This window comes from Colias philodice, chromosome 6 (assembly GCF_061535455.1).
Source record: "Colias philodice isolate Cphi_HAF_F1 chromosome 6, ilColPhil1 Martin Lab GWU primary, whole genome shotgun sequence".
Classification (NCBI taxonomy): Eukaryota; Metazoa; Arthropoda; class Insecta; order Lepidoptera; family Pieridae; genus Colias; species Colias philodice.
The window spans coordinates 4,690,491-4,711,227 of NC_143091.1; the positions used below are offsets into that span (position 1 = coordinate 4,690,491).

General features: G+C 33.5%; 1 protein-coding gene and 1 long non-coding RNA gene across 16 annotated transcripts in view; one reads left to right on the forward strand and one right to left on the reverse strand.

Moving 5' to 3' along the window:
* The window catches only part of LOC149487650 (uncharacterized), a 148,559-nt gene that overhangs the window by 89,456 nt on the left and 38,366 nt on the right, over positions 1 to 20,737 (forward strand). The gene's annotated exons all lie outside the window — the stretch shown is intronic.
* LpR1 (Lipophorin receptor 1) overlaps positions 1 to 20,737 on the reverse strand; it is a 179,356-nt gene that overhangs the window by 22,940 nt on the left and 135,679 nt on the right. For 11 of the 15 annotated variants that reach the window (XM_089696265.1, XM_089696263.1, XM_089696275.1 and 8 more), the window contains exons 3-11: positions 18,630 to 18,752; positions 14,337 to 14,459; positions 12,636 to 12,862; positions 10,369 to 10,636; positions 9,509 to 9,760; positions 7,180 to 7,480; positions 5,854 to 6,072; positions 2,511 to 2,655; positions 1,592 to 1,801 (exon numbers count right to left, since the gene is read on the reverse strand). In XM_089696265.1, the coding sequence (XP_089552391.1) occupies positions 1,592 to 1,801; positions 2,511 to 2,655; positions 5,854 to 6,072; positions 7,180 to 7,480; positions 9,509 to 9,760; positions 10,369 to 10,636; positions 12,636 to 12,862; positions 14,337 to 14,459; positions 18,630 to 18,752 (1,868 nt within the window). Of the gene's footprint in view, positions 1 to 1,591; positions 1,802 to 2,510; positions 2,656 to 5,853; positions 6,073 to 7,179; positions 7,481 to 9,508; positions 9,761 to 10,368; positions 10,637 to 12,635; positions 12,863 to 14,336; positions 14,460 to 15,030; positions 15,151 to 18,629; positions 18,753 to 20,737 lie in introns of all 15 variants that reach the window. The other 4 variants (XM_089696266.1, XM_089696272.1, XM_089696261.1 and 1 more) reach the window with 1 other exon arrangement.

Here is a 20,737-nt window from a genome sequence, read left to right on the forward strand (position 1 = left end):
GTAATATCTTCGAAAATATTCACTTAAATCATACGGTGTAAAGGGCCATATAGATCTATATTAAATGAACAATGTATCCATGGTATTTAATTGGTTAAGGATTAATGCTGTATTGGTTAAAATCGCTTCGAAAATTAGCCATTATTTGTCGTAAAAAGTAAATGACAAAAAAAAGTTATTGTGGGTTATCCATAAGAGATAGACATATACCATCGCGGACTTTTCTGTAGACCTTTTCAATGTGTATAATACTTAGTACATTATTTTGATAAAACTCGTAGGGTTCAGCCTGCGTTTGCAATGTAAGCGGAATAAATGTAATTTTTTACGACATCACATTAGAAACCTCAAAAATAACAGTACTTCTCCACTACTTAATGGATCTTATTATACATATAAACCTTCCTCTTGAATCACTCTATCTATTAAAAAAAACCGCATCAAAATCCATTGCGTAGTTTCAAAGATTTAAGCGTACAAAGGGACATAGGGACATAGGGACATAGGGACAGGGAAAGCGACTTTGTTTTATACTATGTAGTGACAAGGATAGAAAGACGTCAAATAGTGAGCAAAACAGATACTTGCCACTCAGAAAGTTTCTCTGACCAACAGTAAAGTACATCGAAGACTTTCTTCCTTATAACTTTCATTGCATTAATTAAACTGTAACAGTATTTGTATTAGTACCTAGTGTATTTCAACCTATTTGAGCGGTAAAGATTGATAATAATTCAAATGATAACGAAATTTAAGAAATAAGCTCAAGAATAGGTTTGTTTGTACGCGCTTATCTTAGGAACTATAGAACCGATTAAAAAAAATATTTCACCGTTGGGTAGTTATGTGAAAGATCTACCACGGGTGAAGCGTTGGCGGACCGAGATAGTCATATGTGTAATTCGCATTCATTTATTTAATAATTACCTGATATAAATAATTGTATATTGTTTACAGCATGTGATCATGTTATGCAAACATTTACAGTCAAAACAAAGCTATCGCTCTCTGAATCCGCCTCAACTGACTTTCAACCCCAATTATTGGTTGCTAATCAATTATAATTGAATAAAAAAACACATGTTTACAAAACACACTTAAAATGTAATTATCATGCATTCAATAAAGAAAATAATATTATTTTATGAACTTTCTGGTTTTCCTCGAAATAAACGTAATAATTAAAACTTTTTAAAACCCATAATCATAACGTGGGTAGTTATTGTGCAATTCTATTCGTTTTTATCTCTGACGCTTCCTGTCCTAGGGATAAATTGGGTATGATTTCACACTTCCTCTGATTTTCCATATTTCAATTCTGTATAATTAATCTATATCTTAATATTTAAAATGGACATCTATTGCTCTTTTACATGAGGTACCTATGTAATAATTTAAGTTAACTGACAATTACTGTATTCAATGAGAGACAAGACTACTCCGGATTCAAGCTATTCAACTAGTGGCAATATGATGTCCCTGGAACTTCTGAAGTGCAAATATGGGCTAAACACAACTAAAACTTACAATTCCCCTCACACAGCAAAATATCAAACTAAGACTGACCTCTCTTAAACCAAAGCAATCTTACCGTATGCGTAGAAGTGATAGCCTCCACGTCCTTCCCGTTGAACTTATTAGCGCGGTACACAGCTGTCTTGTCCCAGTCGGTCCAGTACACCCAATCCTCAAACGTAGTTATAGAGAATGGATGACGAAGCACATCAGTCGAGTATAGGATAACTCTACGCGCTGATCCGTCGTAGTTGCATGATGAAATGGTGTTCAGCTTTGCATCCACCTGATTGGAATGGAGATCGTTTTATGTTCCATTTTCGAATTTTCATTTTTTTGGTGTGGATTTTTTTTATAATGGCCAGTGTTAATGTTAATGTTTCTATGTGGCCAGTGTTCATGTTAATTAGGTCTGATGAGAGCAAGACTATTTTATTGGTTTATTTAATAGATTCGAAATTATTGCGATGCATTGATTAAAATAACTCAAGAAATTAATAGATTTTTGTAAAAATTAAACCAGCCTTACAGTTAGATGAAGAATCATTAACGTTTTTCATAGACACAATATTGAAATTGTTCCCTCACAGTTACAAATATGTAATACATACATGATACAGTGATAAGCAACAAAAAAAAAATCAATTGGTATTGTTAATCGCGAGTAAAATAATTCATGACTTTTAATTATTTAAATATTTTTATAAAAACATATCAATACTTACAAATTACATCAATTTCGTTAAAACAAAAGCGTTAATTTTCTAAGACTAAACAAATAGTGTGGAATTTGTATACGTACAAAACAAACAAATTAATTCTAAGGAATTAATTACGAATCAATAGAAACGGAAAACTTTCGAATCACAATACCCTTCCAAATATTTGTAATGTAACAATTAAAATCATAATTTATAAATCATAAGGAATAGATAAAGCATAGACAATTTTTTTTCTTCTTTTGTTCGGTTTTTGTTTTTTTTTTTTAAACTTACCCAGTACACTCGTTTGCGAACCAAGTCGAGCGTGAGTCCATTTGGCCACTTGACGTCATACGACACTATGGTCTGTCTGTGCGAGCCGTCCATGCCAGCTCTCTCGATCTTTGGGGTTTGGCCCCAGTCGGTCCAGTACATCCAACTGTTGATTAAATGTTCTATATTAACGGCTTTTTGCAGATATAATTTAATTATTTTATTATATAACTGCGTTAAAAACAACCGACTTCAGTTCAGTTATTTTTATTTAATACTTTTTAGTGTATTTTTCAACACGAATCAAACGAGCCCAATCTCAATAAAATTGAGTCAATATATTACTGAGTTCCTATGGCCACCTTCCAATTCCATCATCAAATCAGCTCTATGTCATAATAATGTTTCATCGCTATCCAATTTACATACGTACACAAAATTTCAGCTCAATCGGTTACCGGGAAGTGAATCAAAGTTACTTGCTATACATTTCAATTAAGTCATCGAGTACAGACAAAAATGCTCATAAAATAAAAACCACTGGGCCTATCCGAATAAAATTTTTATGGGACCAATTCGACACCATCCCGCATCGAACAAAAAAAGAATCACGTAAATCGGTTAATAAACCTAAAAGAGTAATCGGTGTACATACATACAAAAAAAAAATTATACCAGCCGAATTGATAACCTCCTCGTTTTTTTTGAAGTCGGTTAAAAAAGATAAAGGTCGTTCACTTATATGTGCCAAAAATAATGTAAATGTTATATTTATGTGATAAATATATTTACACGTAATTTGTATGCGAATAGAAAGTATGTTAGAATAATTTACGTAAGTACTTTGTTAGTACTTTGCAGCATAGCTATTTTATCACCATAAAACACTTTTTATAATAATTATATGGTTAAATCATGCATTCAAAATTGATAACAGTGAGTGTATTACGATAATATATTCTGTATTCCGTATTACACAATGTAATAATAAAAAATATTCATAAACTCTAAGATTAAATTATTTAGGAGATAGCCTTAATCTTTTAATTTATGTCTGCGAAAATACACTGCGTAGTAGCCAAATTACTTATCTTATTGCGTTTTGTTTATTGCATTATAAAACGGATAAAAATAAATAAATAGATAAACAATCTATAAAGATTAGATTACATGATTTATATTGCATTAGTGTAGAAACCCCGCGAAGCAAGCGAAATCATTATTTTTATTTTCTCTACACATCTCTTGTTTTTATTCACTCATTATTTAAGTAAGTACATAGTATTTGACATATTATACTATGAAATATTTTTCTCGATGTATCAACCATTTCAAGTTCAAAAATGTAAAAATAATGTAGAGGAAATTGATGGTAACATTTTTGATGTTCTCATACGATGTTGGTGTAAGTTTTGGGATTTGTATTTTGTACAGCTGATAGTTACATAACAGTTTTTTTTTTCACTTTAATAAATGTTACGTCATCAATGAATAGACTTATTATTTTTCCGCATTAGATTAATTCGCGACTGTAATTTATTGATTTTATCAAGTAAGTGTACGATAAAAATTCGCAAATAATAAAAAGTAATTATCTCTATGCATTAGTATTGATTACCTTATGAGTAATGTTATACCTACGTTATCAGAAACGTTTAATGCAGGAAGAAATTTTTTCCTTAAATTATTATACGGGTAGAGATTGTCTAATCTAAAAATGAACGCCCCTCCACTGTGTTTACGCTCACATTCAAAGTACGTGTATAGACGCAATACACACAAATTGGTCTGCCTCATTGGTCGTTCAGTCCTCCAGTCCCGTCCATGCCCGAACGACAGGACCAGTTGGCCAACTAGTGCATAAATGACGCGATGCACGACAGAACGGACGTGTCATTCCGTACATAGCGCGCTCTCCCCGCCATACAATGCTAGGCACCTGAACTGATCGCCCGATTAGTTGACAAATCAGTGCGCGAGTGTCAAAGTTTGCAGTAGAATCGACGCGCGCACACATATAAAGTGGTTCAATAATTATTTGTCCTCACACATTGAAACAATTAAGTTTAGTGGAGGGGCGTTCATTTTTAGATTAGACAATCTCTACACATATTATCTTCTTATATATAAAAATGAATCGCAAAATGTGTTGGTAAGCGCATAACTCGAGAACGGCTGAACCGATTTCGTAAATTCTTTTTTTATTATATTCCTTGAAGTACGAGGATGGTTCTTATGCAGAGAAAACGTAAACATGTGCCACGGGCGAAGCCGGGGCGGACCGCTAGTTTCAAATAAATTATTTAATCTTTGATTGTATTTTTTGCAAATCAAGGAAGTGATATTTTAATTAATGTTTAATTCGTGGATTACGCGCGCAGGTCTCTTCCTCTTAATAAGTACCTTACGTGTCGTTTAAGTACATAAGTATTATATTGAATTACTAGCGGCCCGCCCCGGCTTCGCCCGTGGTACATATGAAAAATAGATGTTGGCCGATTCTCAGACTTACCCGATATGCACAGAAAATTTCATGAGAATCGGTCCACCCGTTTCGGAGGAGTATGCAGACTAACATTGTGACACGAGGATTTTATATATAAGATAAGTACTTACTCTTTTATAATTTCTATATCACTCGATATAGTACTTACATAAAATTCTCAATAGTAATTAGCAAGAGACTTACTATGAATTTATAAAAATTTCAGTATGATCATACCTCAAATAAATTAGATGAAAATATGTTTGTAATGTCTGTAATAGAACAGTATTTATTTGTTCATTACATACATTTTTGTAAGTATATTTAAGCAAGACCTTAGCACAAGTAAAATAACGAATCGGATTGGCTTTGGATGTGAAAAAGTAAAATTTCATACATTAATTACCTATTTCATGTTTTTACAAGCGATTTTTCATTAATACAATTGTTTCGCGGAAGAATGCCATTGCTCGCCTGAAGTATCTTACCCAGTATTTTTCTCTACTGTTTAATCTTATCTTACTTACTGGTGTAACTTTACTTAGGTACTTAGCCTATATAAATATTACCAACATAACAATTATATTTACAAGATTTTCAGCTAGGCCCTAGCGATCTATGACAGTCAGGTGAAGCACGCGTCCGCGATCCGTACCTTACTCCGCGATCGAATTTCTCCTTTAAATATTTCAAAAATTTCTAAATTTCATTTAAAACAGTCGTCGTCGTCGTTGTATCAACCTATGTCAGTCCACTGTTGGACGTAGGTCTCTCCTATGTCACGCCATTTAGCCCAATTATTGGTCTCTTGCCGCCCGGTTTTTTTCCTTGCATTTAACATTATAAAAACAATACAAGAAACGCATACATATTACATACCCGTCAAGAGGATTAAGCGCAATAGCCCTCGGTTCCTCCAAGCGATCCCTGATGAGAATCTTCCTCATGTTTCCCTGCAAGTCGGACAATTCTATGTGGTTTTTGCCCGTATCCGTCCAGTATAGATGGTTGTATATCCAGTCAACTGCTAAACCATCTGAGGTGATTAACTGATCACCGATCACCACTGTTCTTTGGCTGCCTTCGTCTATGGGCGCTCTAGAAAAAAAGCAAAATAATAATAACTATTAGATGAAATTAGAGCTTAGTCAAATTGTAAACAAAACAGTTGTTGAATGTATGGATGTTTGTTACTATTTCACGCAAATACAGCTGATCAATTTGTATGAGATAGGATAATAATCTAGTTTAGCACATAGGATAAAAATATTTTATACAGGTACCACGCGAATAAGCCACGGTTACGGATTCAGCTAGTAAGCATTAATGATTCATTTGATATGGTCAAACAAGTATAAATTATCTAATCTTCCAAAGATAGCAAAAACTGTTTTTCAGAAGTGTGTGACTCCAAATTTTTCAATAACAGAATGAGTAGAGAATAATTTACAATTTAAAATGAGTCATTTGTTATCGTTTCTATATCAAAATAAGATAATATTATTATAATGGAAAAGCGAAGAGAGCAAAAAAGAGAGCTAAATTCGTCAGTTATAATATAGATTATAGACCATACTACAACTAAGTAACTATATGAGTGAAAACCAGTAGATACCCATTAATAAAATAAAAGCGAATGTATCACCATGTACCTACTAAATCATTAGACAAGGATTTTGAATTATTGTTGTTTTCAGGGTTTTCATCATTCAAATTACAATTAGGTATAATATTATTAGTCTGTCATATTCCTATTTTTAGATATTACGGTACTTTGCTACATCGCAATAAGCCGCGTCTATATTATTTATCAGTCGAGACAAGATAGAGCTAATTAACATCTTTTACATGTATTCTTAATCTTCGGTATCACATTACTTAAAATAAATAATACCCGAATAGACGTTTTGAATTCATGTATTCTGTTAGCATTTAATAATAACAACGTTCATTTCACACAGAGTATTGCTTACTTGCTTATAAAATACAAATCTCTCATTTCGGCTACACCCGGTTTGACCCGGGATAAGAAATACAATATACTCTCTACGTATAAATATTGAGAAGAAACTTTCTAAACGGTAAAATAAGTTTTAAGATGGGAGAAAAAGACTTTGAGCTGAATCGTAACAAACAAACAAAAATATTTCCTCTTAACAATATTAGTACAAATAAGTACAGATTAAAAACATCATCAACACCTACTTGTAAATCTTCTCATCCGTGACGTCACTCCAGAATATCATGCCCGTTCGGAACACGTAATCTAGCGCCGTGGCGGACTTCGTGTCATTCACAATGGCGACCATTTCGTGGTGGTCCAAGCTAATCTTCCTTATATCGAAGCGTCTTGCAAAGAGAAGTGATGGATGTCCCTCTGTTGCCTTACACCGAGTTCTATCACGAGGGTCCCTTGCGTATCCTGCGTGACACTCGCACTTGAAGGTACCCTTCTCGTTTATACACATCTGGGAACACGCGCCCGGGTCCATGCACTCGTCTATGTCTGGAAAATAATGAACACAATTAGGTTATATTGTTGAGAGATTCGTGATCTAAATTAATTATGCCGGGAAAAGTGAGTGAGAGCTTTTGTTCTAGACTTGTAGATTAATAGGAAAACAATTGTATTGATGCGAAAAAATATTTATTTATAAAACCTATCTCAAATGCAAATAGGCTAAAAACGATGTAATATAATGAGGCTGATAACGTAGATTCCACCTGGAGGTAGTCACCGTAAACCTCACAAATAAAATTATCTTTAGGATCAATTCAAAATCAAAGTAATCCTATTATGTTCGAATATGTGGAAGTTTAATTTTCTGGGATGTCTACACCAATTGAACAAAGAGCTAATGACCTGTAAATTGAACAAATCTTGTAAGGAACCAAACCGGGAAGATAAGGTATAATATGGAATCTAAATATAGATACTTAATTGGAAAGCATTAGGTATATTTATCCTTCATACTTTTGAATTGCCAATTTTCCGCACATGTCAATTAAAATTCAAGACAAAGAAGAGCTAATTACGAAAAATATAACATGTGATGTAAAAGACAGTCCCTGTCAATGCCCTTTGAATCCAAGCAAGACAAACAAAACATCCAAATGTAAAACCTTTCGTACCTAAACGGTAAAATCAATTAAGCTAATCTCTCCAACGTAAAACACTGTCGGCCGACTCGTTAGTGTACCTATTTTTTCGGTCCACACTCCACATTTACAGTGCTCTTGATGCCAATTACTGCTGTGCTAACTCAACCCTTTGGTACTTCGTTTAACGAGAATATTCCTACAATATTTTCTAAGCCTAATTAATTAGAATCAGCCTTGGGGTCACTTAATTACTGCGAATATGTTCTTTTCTATTTATATAGCTTTTGATTTAATGTGCAGTCATCGTGATTCGGATGCTAAGAGTGTATAGAGACACGATGAGTTAATTAATGATAATTAGAAAAATAAAATAATTTCATGGCGTGAGATTTTCTTTTGGACACATTCGTTTTCATTATTAAAGAAGACATCAGTTAATTAGTGAAGAAATGTAGATGTATTATCCGTCTGAATACTAATGCAACAGAATTAGAGCAAAAATATACTTTTGTGATTACTCTTTAAACCAAATAGTGCTTCCATGTGACGATCGAGCGTAATTATGCTCAAAGTATATTAAAAGGTATATAAGAATTCACTTCATACAAGTATGATAATAAATACCTAGAGAGGCCTTATCGTTTTATCTTTCAACCTAGACATTAATACAGACTATTGTACACGTAATTTCCAAGAAAGTACCTTTGAAAATAATATTTTCTACTTAACCTACTTCTAATTTTGGACACCCAATTAGAAATGCGAGACTAATTCCCAAATTCAAAGGACCTTTAATTAGAGAACAAATGACAAGATAATCCTCGTAGCAAATACGATAATAGCAGATAGACACGATTCAAACGCTTAATGCAGATAAATTAGCAAGTACGCCCCAGTTGGAACAACTATTCGAGTGCCTAGATTGAGTTCTCCAGATGTTACATTTGTCAATACGAATCGTAGTTCGATTCAATTTGAATTTCTATCGGATCTCCACAGAAATGGTACTTCTTGTTATTATAGTATCATGATTAATTAATTCTTGTTATTATAACAGTATCATACTTAATCATTATTACGGCTTTGTAAAAACTAAATGATGAATATGTAAAATTATACAATACATGTCAGGTAAAGACGTCTACAAATTGAAGACTTTTTAAAGAATTTTAAACACGTTTTTAACCATTATATTAATTATCACGGTCAAGACATCTTAGACATCTCAGTATCCCTGTGACCAAACCCGCTGTAAAGCGTCCGCAACGTCGGGATAAATAATATAATGAATAAATCACGTTCTCGCGTTAAATCATGTACAAGAAGATACTAAGAAATTTCTCTTCTTTATCTGAATTTATCTGAAAATCTTAATAAGATGTCTTACACAAATCGTTTAAACATGTAATTTCATTAAGTTCATCAAACTTACCTTCACAAGTCTGATTGTCCACGAGTTTGTATCCCTTGTCACAGTCGCAGTAATATCCTACTGGTGTGTTAACACAACGCTGTGTACAGCCTCCATTATTCTTAGCGCATTCGTCTTCCCCACACCTGTCTCTCGGTTCGTCTTCGAAGTTTGGACAGTCTGGTTTACCGTCGCAAAGCTTCGACAGCGGTATACACATGCCTTCCCCGCAATCGAATTCAGTCTTCTTGTCACAGACCGGTTTTGGTTTCGCTGAAAAAATTATCTAGATTTATTCTATCTATACGTATAAGAAAATTTCTTAAAAAAATACAATTCTTTTACATTATATTAATGAAAGTTCATTTCACTCTGTCTCTAATAGAACGGTTCTCGGAAAACTCTCCCAACAGGTTTAATTCTAACAAGAATTTTCTCTTGGAAATTTTCATAAGAATACGCATTTAATACTTATTCATCATATTCTAGATGCTTATCGTATTTATATAATTAATGTTAGATAGAATTATGGTACCTGATAAGATAATTTTCATTCATAAAAATGCGTGATCAAAAGAAGAGTAAAAATATAAACAATAAACAAACAAATATGTATAAGATTAGTACCTGAAATGACAGATAATAATTATTGGAATAATGATTATTACTTATCATTTTATTAGGTTTATCAAATATTCAAAGAGGCACAATAAATATCTACTACGTTTAAAATTAATGGTATGCTAAAAACGGTCCAATTCACAAGTATCATCACTATCTTGTTTGTCATATAATACGACTATAACAAAACATTGCTTATGCGTCTTTAATATTCTAATAGTTTGTACATCTGGAGATGATGAAAGGTGTTGAATACTTACTGCAGTTGATTTCATCGCTGCCATCTGGGCAATCCTTATCACCGTTGCAGTACAGAGCACCAGGGATGCAGCTATGGTCTTTACACTGGAATTGGTCAAGTCTACACGTGATGTTTCCTCTACATATCTCTGGTGCTTCATCACCACCATCGGGACAGTCTCGATCACCATCACACACCCAAGCCTTGTGGACGCAAGTCATGCGATCTCTACATTCGAACTCGGTTGCTATGCACGGTGACGTCACTTTGGGAGTCGTTGCACATCCCTGAAATAGGTTTGTTACCACGTGTTAGGACAAGGAAAGATCATTCTATAAGGAAAAAATTGAGCAACATTTTACATAGATTGCCCAAAACATTATTATTCACGTGGAGGTTATCATATCTTATTAATTGGTACCATAGAAACGTTTCCTTTTTTGCCATTTACTTTTTTCTGCGTAAGGATTTTAAATTGGAAAAAATAAGATATCTCAATAGAGAGAAATAGAAATTAAAATTTATACAACAAGTAGTTTATTAGCACAAATATAACGAGCTACAAACAAAATTTATCTAAGCTATCAATTGAAATTGCCATAGTTGTCGCAATAAAGCTAATCTACAGGTTGTCTTAATGTACCAACCGGGGACTATAATATCGGACATTAATCACACCAAAGACCGAGCTATTAAATCATGGCTGGGTAAATGTAGCTGATATAATTTCGCTAACAGCAGTTGCATAAAGGCTATGCGTTGCTATAGTTGCCAATATCGGGGAGGAGTGTCCAATGTTTGCACAATTTGAGCAGTTAAAGCATCGATATTGTCAGGCCAGTCGTCAGTAATGAACATTTTTACAACCTTTATTTTATGGGACTTTTTATTAGCATTCCGTTCGACTAATGAATCTCTATTTGTTTTTATTATTTTTGCTAAAATTGTTTGCCTTTTATTTTTACGTTTGAAATTTTTATTCTGACCCTCTTTGGGGAATCCTGAGCATCGCTTATCATGTCATCTTTTAAAATAGGAATATTTTGTACAGAAACAGGGCAATGGTAATTAAGTTTGTCCTGTTTTGACTTCCCGATTGTATGTTGTAATTAAAAGTAATTGTCAAGAAGTAAGTAATTAAGATAGCAGAGTTTATCTCAAATGAAGAAATGCACTTAACCGAAAGAACCACATCGTCTAATACAAATAATAAACCCTTCTAAGTCATTACGTAGCTTACTCTACGCCATTTAAGTTGCACTAAAGTGCATTAACTGGAGAGCAATGTGCTCAAGTACTTACTATAAACGTTTCTCTAAAGTAATAAATGTTTCATGCAAATATATGCTAGTTATCATTCAACCGCAAGTTTCAATGTTGTTGATATTTCTAAACATCGCTATTATTAAGTTCTACACGTGTTAAACAAGAAAATACACATTCTAGTTTATAAATATGTTCAATATTTAAGGGTAAACAAAATCTACTATCGCAATATACCATACAATAATGGATATTTAGTTCCTTTTTAATATAACTTTACAAAATGTGCCTTCGAATTATGTAAGGATGAAAAAGTTAGAAATATATTGGATCTAAGCCTTTTCCTAACTTGGTATCGGCTGGAAAAAAGGTTCTTTTGTATAGAAATCCTTTGGGTAAATCGATATATTTATATACTTTGATATAAATGTGACTGCCAAGGTATAAATAAAATATTGATAATGTCATGCTACCTACTATGAATTCTTTTGGTTACATTTTGGTACATTTAGAATTCAGACAATGTATTACAATAAATTTACTTTTTTATAATATGTAAGTATATATTTTTTATTATACATAGTTAAAATAATATCTAAAAGCTTAATTTAATAAATTTATTTCTTTCATTTTGTGTGCCCAAAGATAATGAGAAACCATGGCTCGTAATTTTTATCAAAAATAAGCAAACATTATGACATACCTTAAGGTCAAAACATTAAATATTCAACATTTCCTCATCCTACAAATTTAATGGTTAACGCTTAAGGGAGTGTTGTACTGTATTAAAAATATAATATGAAGGGTCTGCTAATCCTTTCTACGAAACGCGAAATATAACTGCAAAAATGTTGACCACCTACGCACCAGTATTGTTCCATGGCAACCTTCCAAATCATACTTGACACATACTTAAAAATTAGATGTATTGAACAAGGTAATTATTCGCCTCATTACTATAGAGTTATATTATAGAGTTACATTTAAGTGCACTTTAACAAATTACTATACAATTTTACTAACCATTTCGTCGCTTCCATCAGGGCAGTCGATGTCTCCATCGCACCGCCACCTCGCGGAGACACAATGGCCGTCAGTACAGGAGAAGTGGCTGATGGGTTGGCAGGTGGGCGCAGGGCACTTCACCTCGTCCGTACCATCGCCGCAGTCGTCGTCGCCGTCACACACCCATCGTTGTTGTATGCATTTGCCATTGCCGCAAGTGAATTCATCCGAGCGACAAGTCTCATCTATACATTTAAAGGTATATTTAAATTTTATTTCCATTTAACAGGACTTAAATTTAATAAAATTACTATTTAAATCGTTCATTTTAACACTTCACAAATAATTCTTAATTAGTTCAAAGAGCACGTTTAATTTGAAGAAAGTGCTGGCAAAGAGTTGTAGGCATTGTTAAAACGTTCCACAGGCACGCTTCAAGTGGCCAAGTAATGAACGCAAAAATAAGAATGGTCCGTGGGCTGGATAATGAGAAAACGCAAAAGAATGATTACAATCAAGCCGAGAAACGCTATTAGACACGTTTGTTATTAATACCCAAGTCCCAACTAGGTACTGCTAGTCTAACAAATCTCGTGAACGTAATGGTTTCTCTGAGAAAAATCATTCCCACTAGTCTAAGACGTGGGTTCTTCTTTATTTAATTAAATTCCTTTGTTCGACGAGTAAGTATACTTATCAAGTCGGTTGAGTACTTGCGAAGTTTTTACTTCTTCTAGAATAATTTAAGGTGGAGTAGGAACAAAACTGAATGCAATTTGTGGATGTAGCGGAAAACAAAGCGACGTTTCTTTGTAGCAGATGGCAAGTTTCATGTTGAAGGTAATTAAGAGTGCGCGTAGTTTTGTACATAACTTGTGGTGTCGCTCGGCGCATATGCCAGAGGATATTGCAAACTTGGTTACGGAGAACTTTGTTCGCGAAAACGAGTTTAAGAATGAGTTGGAAATTTAACGTAAGCATCAATTCATAAATTGTGCCCGGTCATCGTTCAATTCAGAGGGCGTCTGGTTCGGGAAGATAAAGATTTTAAGACGGATAGGGTGTCGATGGAAGTCCTCGGTAGGCAACCCCAATGATTGATTGTGGTTTGCCTTAATCTGATTTTTTTGTGTTCCTAACCAGCACTTCCTTACGTAATTGATATTATCGATTTTAATTACCGCTTCAAACGCCTCAAATATGTGAAGTTGGTAAACAGTTTTTTCATAAATAATTTAAGCTATATTATTGAACTTTTTAATTTTTATTTCAGCATTTATGCAATATACAATTCACTGCTACGGACTAAATCAATGCAATCAAATTTATATACAAGTATCAAATTTGTCAACAGTAATTTGAATACTAACAAATTCAAATTACAATTAATATGTTTGCTCTTTGTACTAATTAAGTGTAGCTATAATTATAATAGATCTAAATTGTGCGAATTATCATTATGGAGGTCGGCTTCATGCAGAAAATTGCCAATTATGCATAATCATGAAATGGTATTGATGAAGCCAATCCGTGTTAGAATAGTTTGTGAATGTAATAAATAATGTATCGAGATGTTCAATGGTTGAATTTTACAAAATAATTTTGTTGACATGAATGCTGACCACTTAATGATAAAGTACCTTATTGGATTGATCGGATGAAAATGTAATGCAATGAGATACTTTTACTCGGAGATTTAGGTAAAAGCGGAAGCCTTACTGCATGCTTTCTCATCTGAACCATCGGTACAGTCGAGGTTGTCATCGCACATCCACGTGAGTGGAACGCATTCTCCTTGGCCACCTCTGCAAGTGAATTCTTCGGGACCGCATACCTCCACTTCTGTTAACCCAATATCATGCACATGCTCAGTAAAGAAGGTACCAACAAACTAATTTATGCTCTAATATCTTTCAAAAGACTAACTTCCAATTACGTCCAATCCTGCTACATTATTTTTAAATTATGTCACTAGAGTTCTAATCTTGGACGGAATTGAATATATCTGCAAACGACTGCGGCAAAATTCATTTGTCAGCAAGCGTAAGATACGTAATAACTAGAGGAAATTGAATTTTTCCATTCAACTCATTCGAGCTTAAATTTCACTGAAACTTTTTAGCTGACTAACATAAATTCATTCGTTCAACGTTATAATAAATTTTACAACCCTTCTATAAAATTAATTTGTTCTTTTTTCCCTTTTGCGGTAAAATTGGGCACCGGAGTTCTGATTTCCGAACTTGTGTTTAACTTTCTGTTGTATAATTGCCATTCGCTCCAATGGTAGATGTTTTGTAGAGAGAAGTGCCTATTACCGTTTGACTTTCCACCTGATATGATGATAGCGCGTATGAAATTTTGCGATGATCATGCACAAGTTGCCATGCTCGCTCCGTATCCCCGTTCTTACCACAGTTGTGTTCATCGGAGCCGTCTAGGCAATCCGGCGAGTCGTCGCATTGCCAGGCCGCGGGTATACAGTGACCCGTCACACAGAGAAAATTGTGCTCTGGGCAACTGCGCTGTGAGGCTGTATTTGAAAATTCCGTTTACATTTCTACTGTACAACAATTTATAGGCACAATGTACCACTTCATTTGCATTATTGCTTTATTCAAACAAATATTTTCGAATTAATGGCTCTGTTTTGTTAATAGTGTTTGTTTTTGCGTGTTTCATAATGTTTTGTACGTGTAATTAAATTCGAAGCAAAGGGACAGTAATTATGAAACACTACATTCTGTAAATCACAAATAATGAATGAATACATTCATTTCTTTAGCACACTCACATAACCATAAAAAGTAATATATTTCTGTATAAAAATACAGACTGACCTCCTTTGTGAGCGTGTAATATATAAATAACAAAGCGTAATAAAGGCGAAGCAATAATGCTGTACTATCCAAATATAAACTTCACACAGATTAATAAATGCTTACGTTAAACAGAAGCGACTCTGGGACGTAATTAATGACGCTAAATAGTCCTTATTTCGAGCATTACGTTGTTCCACGTCGGATCTAACGAGACGAATAAACTGGGACTTAATACAATTATGCTGACAAACTTAAGCTTCTATTTCAACACTCACATTCTATACTATTATGTGACTAGCTTCTAGTTATATGTAATTGAGCACACATTTGTAAATAGAGTGAACGAATTTCCTTCCGTGAAACTTATTATTTGATGCGAAAGTTTGTGTATTCGAGTATATCTGTTAATTAATTTGTTCCATGAGGAAAGTGTCATACCTTATCTAAAACATAGTTTTACCCAACGTTAAGGCTAAAAATTATTACACATATCGTTCATTTACCTGCAAAATCACTCCCATTAAAATGACTTACTTGACGTATCAATTCTATACAAAGTACAATTACAATTAAATTAAATTTTTACAATTTCAATTTTTCAAATTTCATCATTTCAATTTCAATACACTAACGCATAGCGTACACCAAACGGGGAATATCGCATGCGTCTAATGTTTATGTTGGTGAAAGCTTACAAAACATTGAGACCGTAGCCCATATAAAAACCTTTTCCATTACGCTGGGTCGACTTACAGTGAGCGAACAAAGTTGCGGCTATCACGGTTCCGCTGAAATAACACCACATGGTCTTAGCTTTTACGTATTGTTACAAGTTACTTGCAAGCAATTTCATCGCTATTGTTATGTAAGGGCTTAGTTACAACTAAATTGGCTGTTGGGTCGAACATATTTTCAAGATGTAGGTACGGAATCATTCTCTGAATTTCATAATGTATGCTTCGCTTAAGCTTGGTAGTGTTTAGTTTTATTTTAGTAGTTGTATTTAAAATGCTATATAATTTTTTATGGGTGTGATTGATGGTCAGATTGTCATAGCCACTTACCTGATTATGACGATGAACTAGAATTAATAAAGTTTTTAATTCAAGTTAATTAATTCTACCTTAACCATTTTTTAACGTAATAACAACGCTATTTCTACTATAAATAATAAATAAATAAAAGTTCCATAGTATCCATTAGTTCAATAAACGTAAAAGGATATGCAATCCAATTTGATATTATTTAAATTAACATTATTGAAATTAACTGTAAAATTTCATTTAGATTAGATAAAAGATCGAAACAAGCTGATTAGACTATAATCTGTGCTCCACTTCTAAACTCCTTTTTAATTTCGTTTCGTTAACACAAAGCCAGAAAAGGAGACCATTAATTTATATAGTATGTATGAATACGTTAAAAACTTGAAAGTAACGAAATGGCAGTCAATTAATATTTCTACTGCGATACGTAGGCGTCCAATAACGTAGGACGCAATAATGAGATAAAAAGCATTGTGTTCTAGCTAGCAGCCTACTCATTCTAATTTCTAGGAAAGAACTAAATTTAACTGTGAAATATGGATTACAAATTATTAAGTACAGTCATAATAGGTAGTGCATACGAAAATAGCTCATTTAACGGTGTCGCTATATTGCCCTTTACGTGAACTTTTTGCTCCATATTTAGATCTAAAATTAAAAAAATCGGCGAAAAAAATACAAAAATGTTCTATTCCATTTCTACCATTACCAAAAAAAAAACACATTAATAAATGCATTAATCTTCAAGTAATCGAAGTACGAATGTTGTATAACGCAGACCAATATATTATTCACCATATTATACAAATGCTGAATTTTGTTATCCACCATAATATCTACCATCAAAATCTTCCTCACAACCTCAATACATATGGTAGAATAATAAAATTTGAAAACATTATTTGAATATGAAGAAAGAGCAATCAATATTCACGAGCGACATCCGATTCCAATTTCACGGGTCACTGCGTCAGGCGACCCTTAAAGAGTTAACAGATCTAAAAAAAACACTAAAAGAACATCGCCCAATTCTATTTTGGTAACGCGTATTGTTATTTATGTTTTATAATACATAATATAAAACCAATTATATTCAAAAGGAAAGGAAAATTCCGACAGTGAATTTTTTCCAAACTTGTTTGTGACATCGGCCCAATCTTCAAATAGGTAGATCAAATAGTCTTCTAATCTTACATTATCGTAATTCAGTTCAATACACGCTTCATTATTTACCACAAACATTAAATAAATTAACGCGTACGTGAGAAGCTTAAATACCTACCTGCCAACGGTTTAAATACCCCCACATAACAACCAGTAATTTTATCGCGATGGTATTTTCTCATTAAGCGTTTCCTCAAATTGTCTACACAAAGCCGCGGTCCATGTATTTCAATAAAATTCTAATTCGCAATTCATAACGAAAGAAGTTTAGGCAAAGGGCGAAAGATTATATTAATCCAGGAACTTCGAGTCGTGATTAAGATTTTAATCCTCGTTGGAAGCCGCGCGAAGGACAAAATACGCTTATACCTTTTAAAACTTTTTCCATAAATCGCAGATAATTTATTTTTTGGGCAATAAAAAGTTATCCATTGTAATTCAAAGAATGAACAGTCCATTTAAATAAATCCATTGTCTATCAAGGTTGGCCTGTGTGTGAGAGAATAATTTGTTAGAGATAATTTTCATTTCAAAATGGAACGCAGATCAAGACCCCAATTGCTTTTGTCACATACCGATCCGCTTTTTTTTTTCATTTTTCTGTGGATTTTAACAAATTGTGTGGGTATTTATTTTGATAAAATTACTTTTCGTTTCCTTATCGCTAAAGGCTATGAAAACACGAACAAAATATTTATTATGACCGTAGCAAAACATACCACCGCTTATTTCCTACTGATGACTTAACAAAACAAATCGTTGTTCCTGGAGGCAAACGTTCGTAGTAAATATTTATGAATGTAGGAAAAATATACGAGTATTCAAACTGTACGAAAAGACGTAAAATAAACGGGACTCTGGAATAAATTGTGAAACTTTATCGTCCCTATTCCGCACACATTCTGAATAGGGTATGTTTTGACAACGTAGTTATGAAAACCTATGTATTTTTCTGATATTAGCCATAAAGAATCACTTACTGCAGGTTCCTGGTTCTTCATCAGAGCCATCAGAACAGTCCTTTTCGTTGTCACACCGCCATGACATCGGTATACAGCGCCCTGTCTTGCATCTGAACTCTGACGCTGTGCACGTACGGCTTTCTGTAAACAAACAAACATAATTTTCAAAATTAAAAAAATCCTGCATTTTACTAGAGCTTAGAGTTAAGTAAGAGAAATGGCCTGGCCCAGGCAACCAGAGCCAATGCTTTGATACTAGTGCTATTTTTGTAATGGTGCGGACGACAGATTCAGTACTTAGTCAATAAAAATGTTTTTATCTTATAATGAACAAATGTATACAACATGAGCAATATTCATTTTTTACGTGTTATTTATTATCATTTCTTACCACAATATGATAGCGGTTATAAAACCATTCCCACGCAAATTGCAAACAAATAAAGCGGTCGATAAATATCACAGCTCCATAAAACATTGGTGGAGAAAAATTATCGCTTTTATCAAAGGTGATTTTCACGCTACGAATGGCAATTTGTAGGCAAAACGCACACCCTACGAATCATTTCAGTCGGGTGCGACCCCGAAGCATTCTGAAACCCGTGTAATAAATTTGGGCGTTCCCTCAGAGACTGTGATATCATAAAACTGCTCTGTGTGTGAAGATTGAGCGTTGCCCTAAATTATAATTGCAGCGCAATTCTTTTGCATTCTAAAGTAATGGATCTTTGTGTTTGTCTAATCTCTATTCTGTGTTAATAGACTCGCATTGTATATTTTTGTGTTACTGTAAATCAAAAGTACATTATGCTATAAGCTATGAATTAAAATGTATGATACAATCTCGAAGGAAAATGTTCACAGTCACAAATGAAGTTGCAGCAAGGCGTATAAATCTTAATCTTAATACTACATATTATAAAGGCGAAAGTTTGTATGGATGTTTGTTACTCTTTCACGTAAAAACTACTGAACCGATTACAATGAAATTTAGCACACAAATAGAGGGTAACTTGGATTAACACATAGGATAGGTTTTAACCCGGAAATCCCACGGGAACGGGAACTATGCGGGTTTTCCTTTGAAAACGCGGGCGAAGCCGCGGGCGGAAATCTAGTCACATTATACTATACAATATTTCGGATAATTTCCGAACAAAACAACAGTGATATTTCACAATTTTTTATAATTATTGTTATTATTTTATATTTTTATAGATTTCTCATTACTCAAAACAACAAAAACGTCATAATCATATTATTATCATACCGTTAACATAACCAAAACAATCAGATAGTGTCCAGTGCTTGGAATTATACACATTCTGCTACCTCCATACAAAGATATCAGAGTACAATACAGAAGATCAGAGATAGCGGTTAATTAATCCGCTAGATAATATAAGGTTCCATTATCGGAATTGTAAATAGCCGTCCCATTGGTCGCATTGCAGAACATTAAGGACTAATAGAACTTTATTTAATTCAGTAAATTAAGATTGTTATAAGTTTATTAGTGAAGCTATCTGTGTAATGAGTTTGCGATTTTATAAGACTTTATTGAAGGTAAATTTTTTATTTATTAACTAGTTGTGCCGCGCGGTTACACCCGCAGACGAATCCGTAGGCAGAATTTAGTATTTCTATGCCTAGCTGATGTGTTATTCTGATTTTAACCTATATAAATATATTACTGTTACGTTTCATCCATATCTATTAAGAAGTTTTTATAAAAGAGTAACATGGATGTTCCATTAATTCTCACAAACTTTCGCATTTATAATATTAGGAAGATCATGAAGTAAAAGCTTTGATAGAGAGAAAATACAAAACATTCTAGGCAGTACAAACCATACAAGTGGGACTAGTAGCAAATAGTGACTGTCCTATTATATTTAGCTTAACATAAATCACATTGTATTTGCAAAAAAGCCTTTTCTGATTTGAAGATGATTAGCGCCATTTTCACGTTCACGCGTACGTTATTCACCGGTGAAAAGTAAAACCTTCTTAGATAAAAGCATTTTATACTTGACATTGCATTCGTTTTTTCGTATACATTTGAATATATTTGCTTTGTCATTGTTATGTTCATAAATTGGCACATACTTAGAGGGGAAAAAATA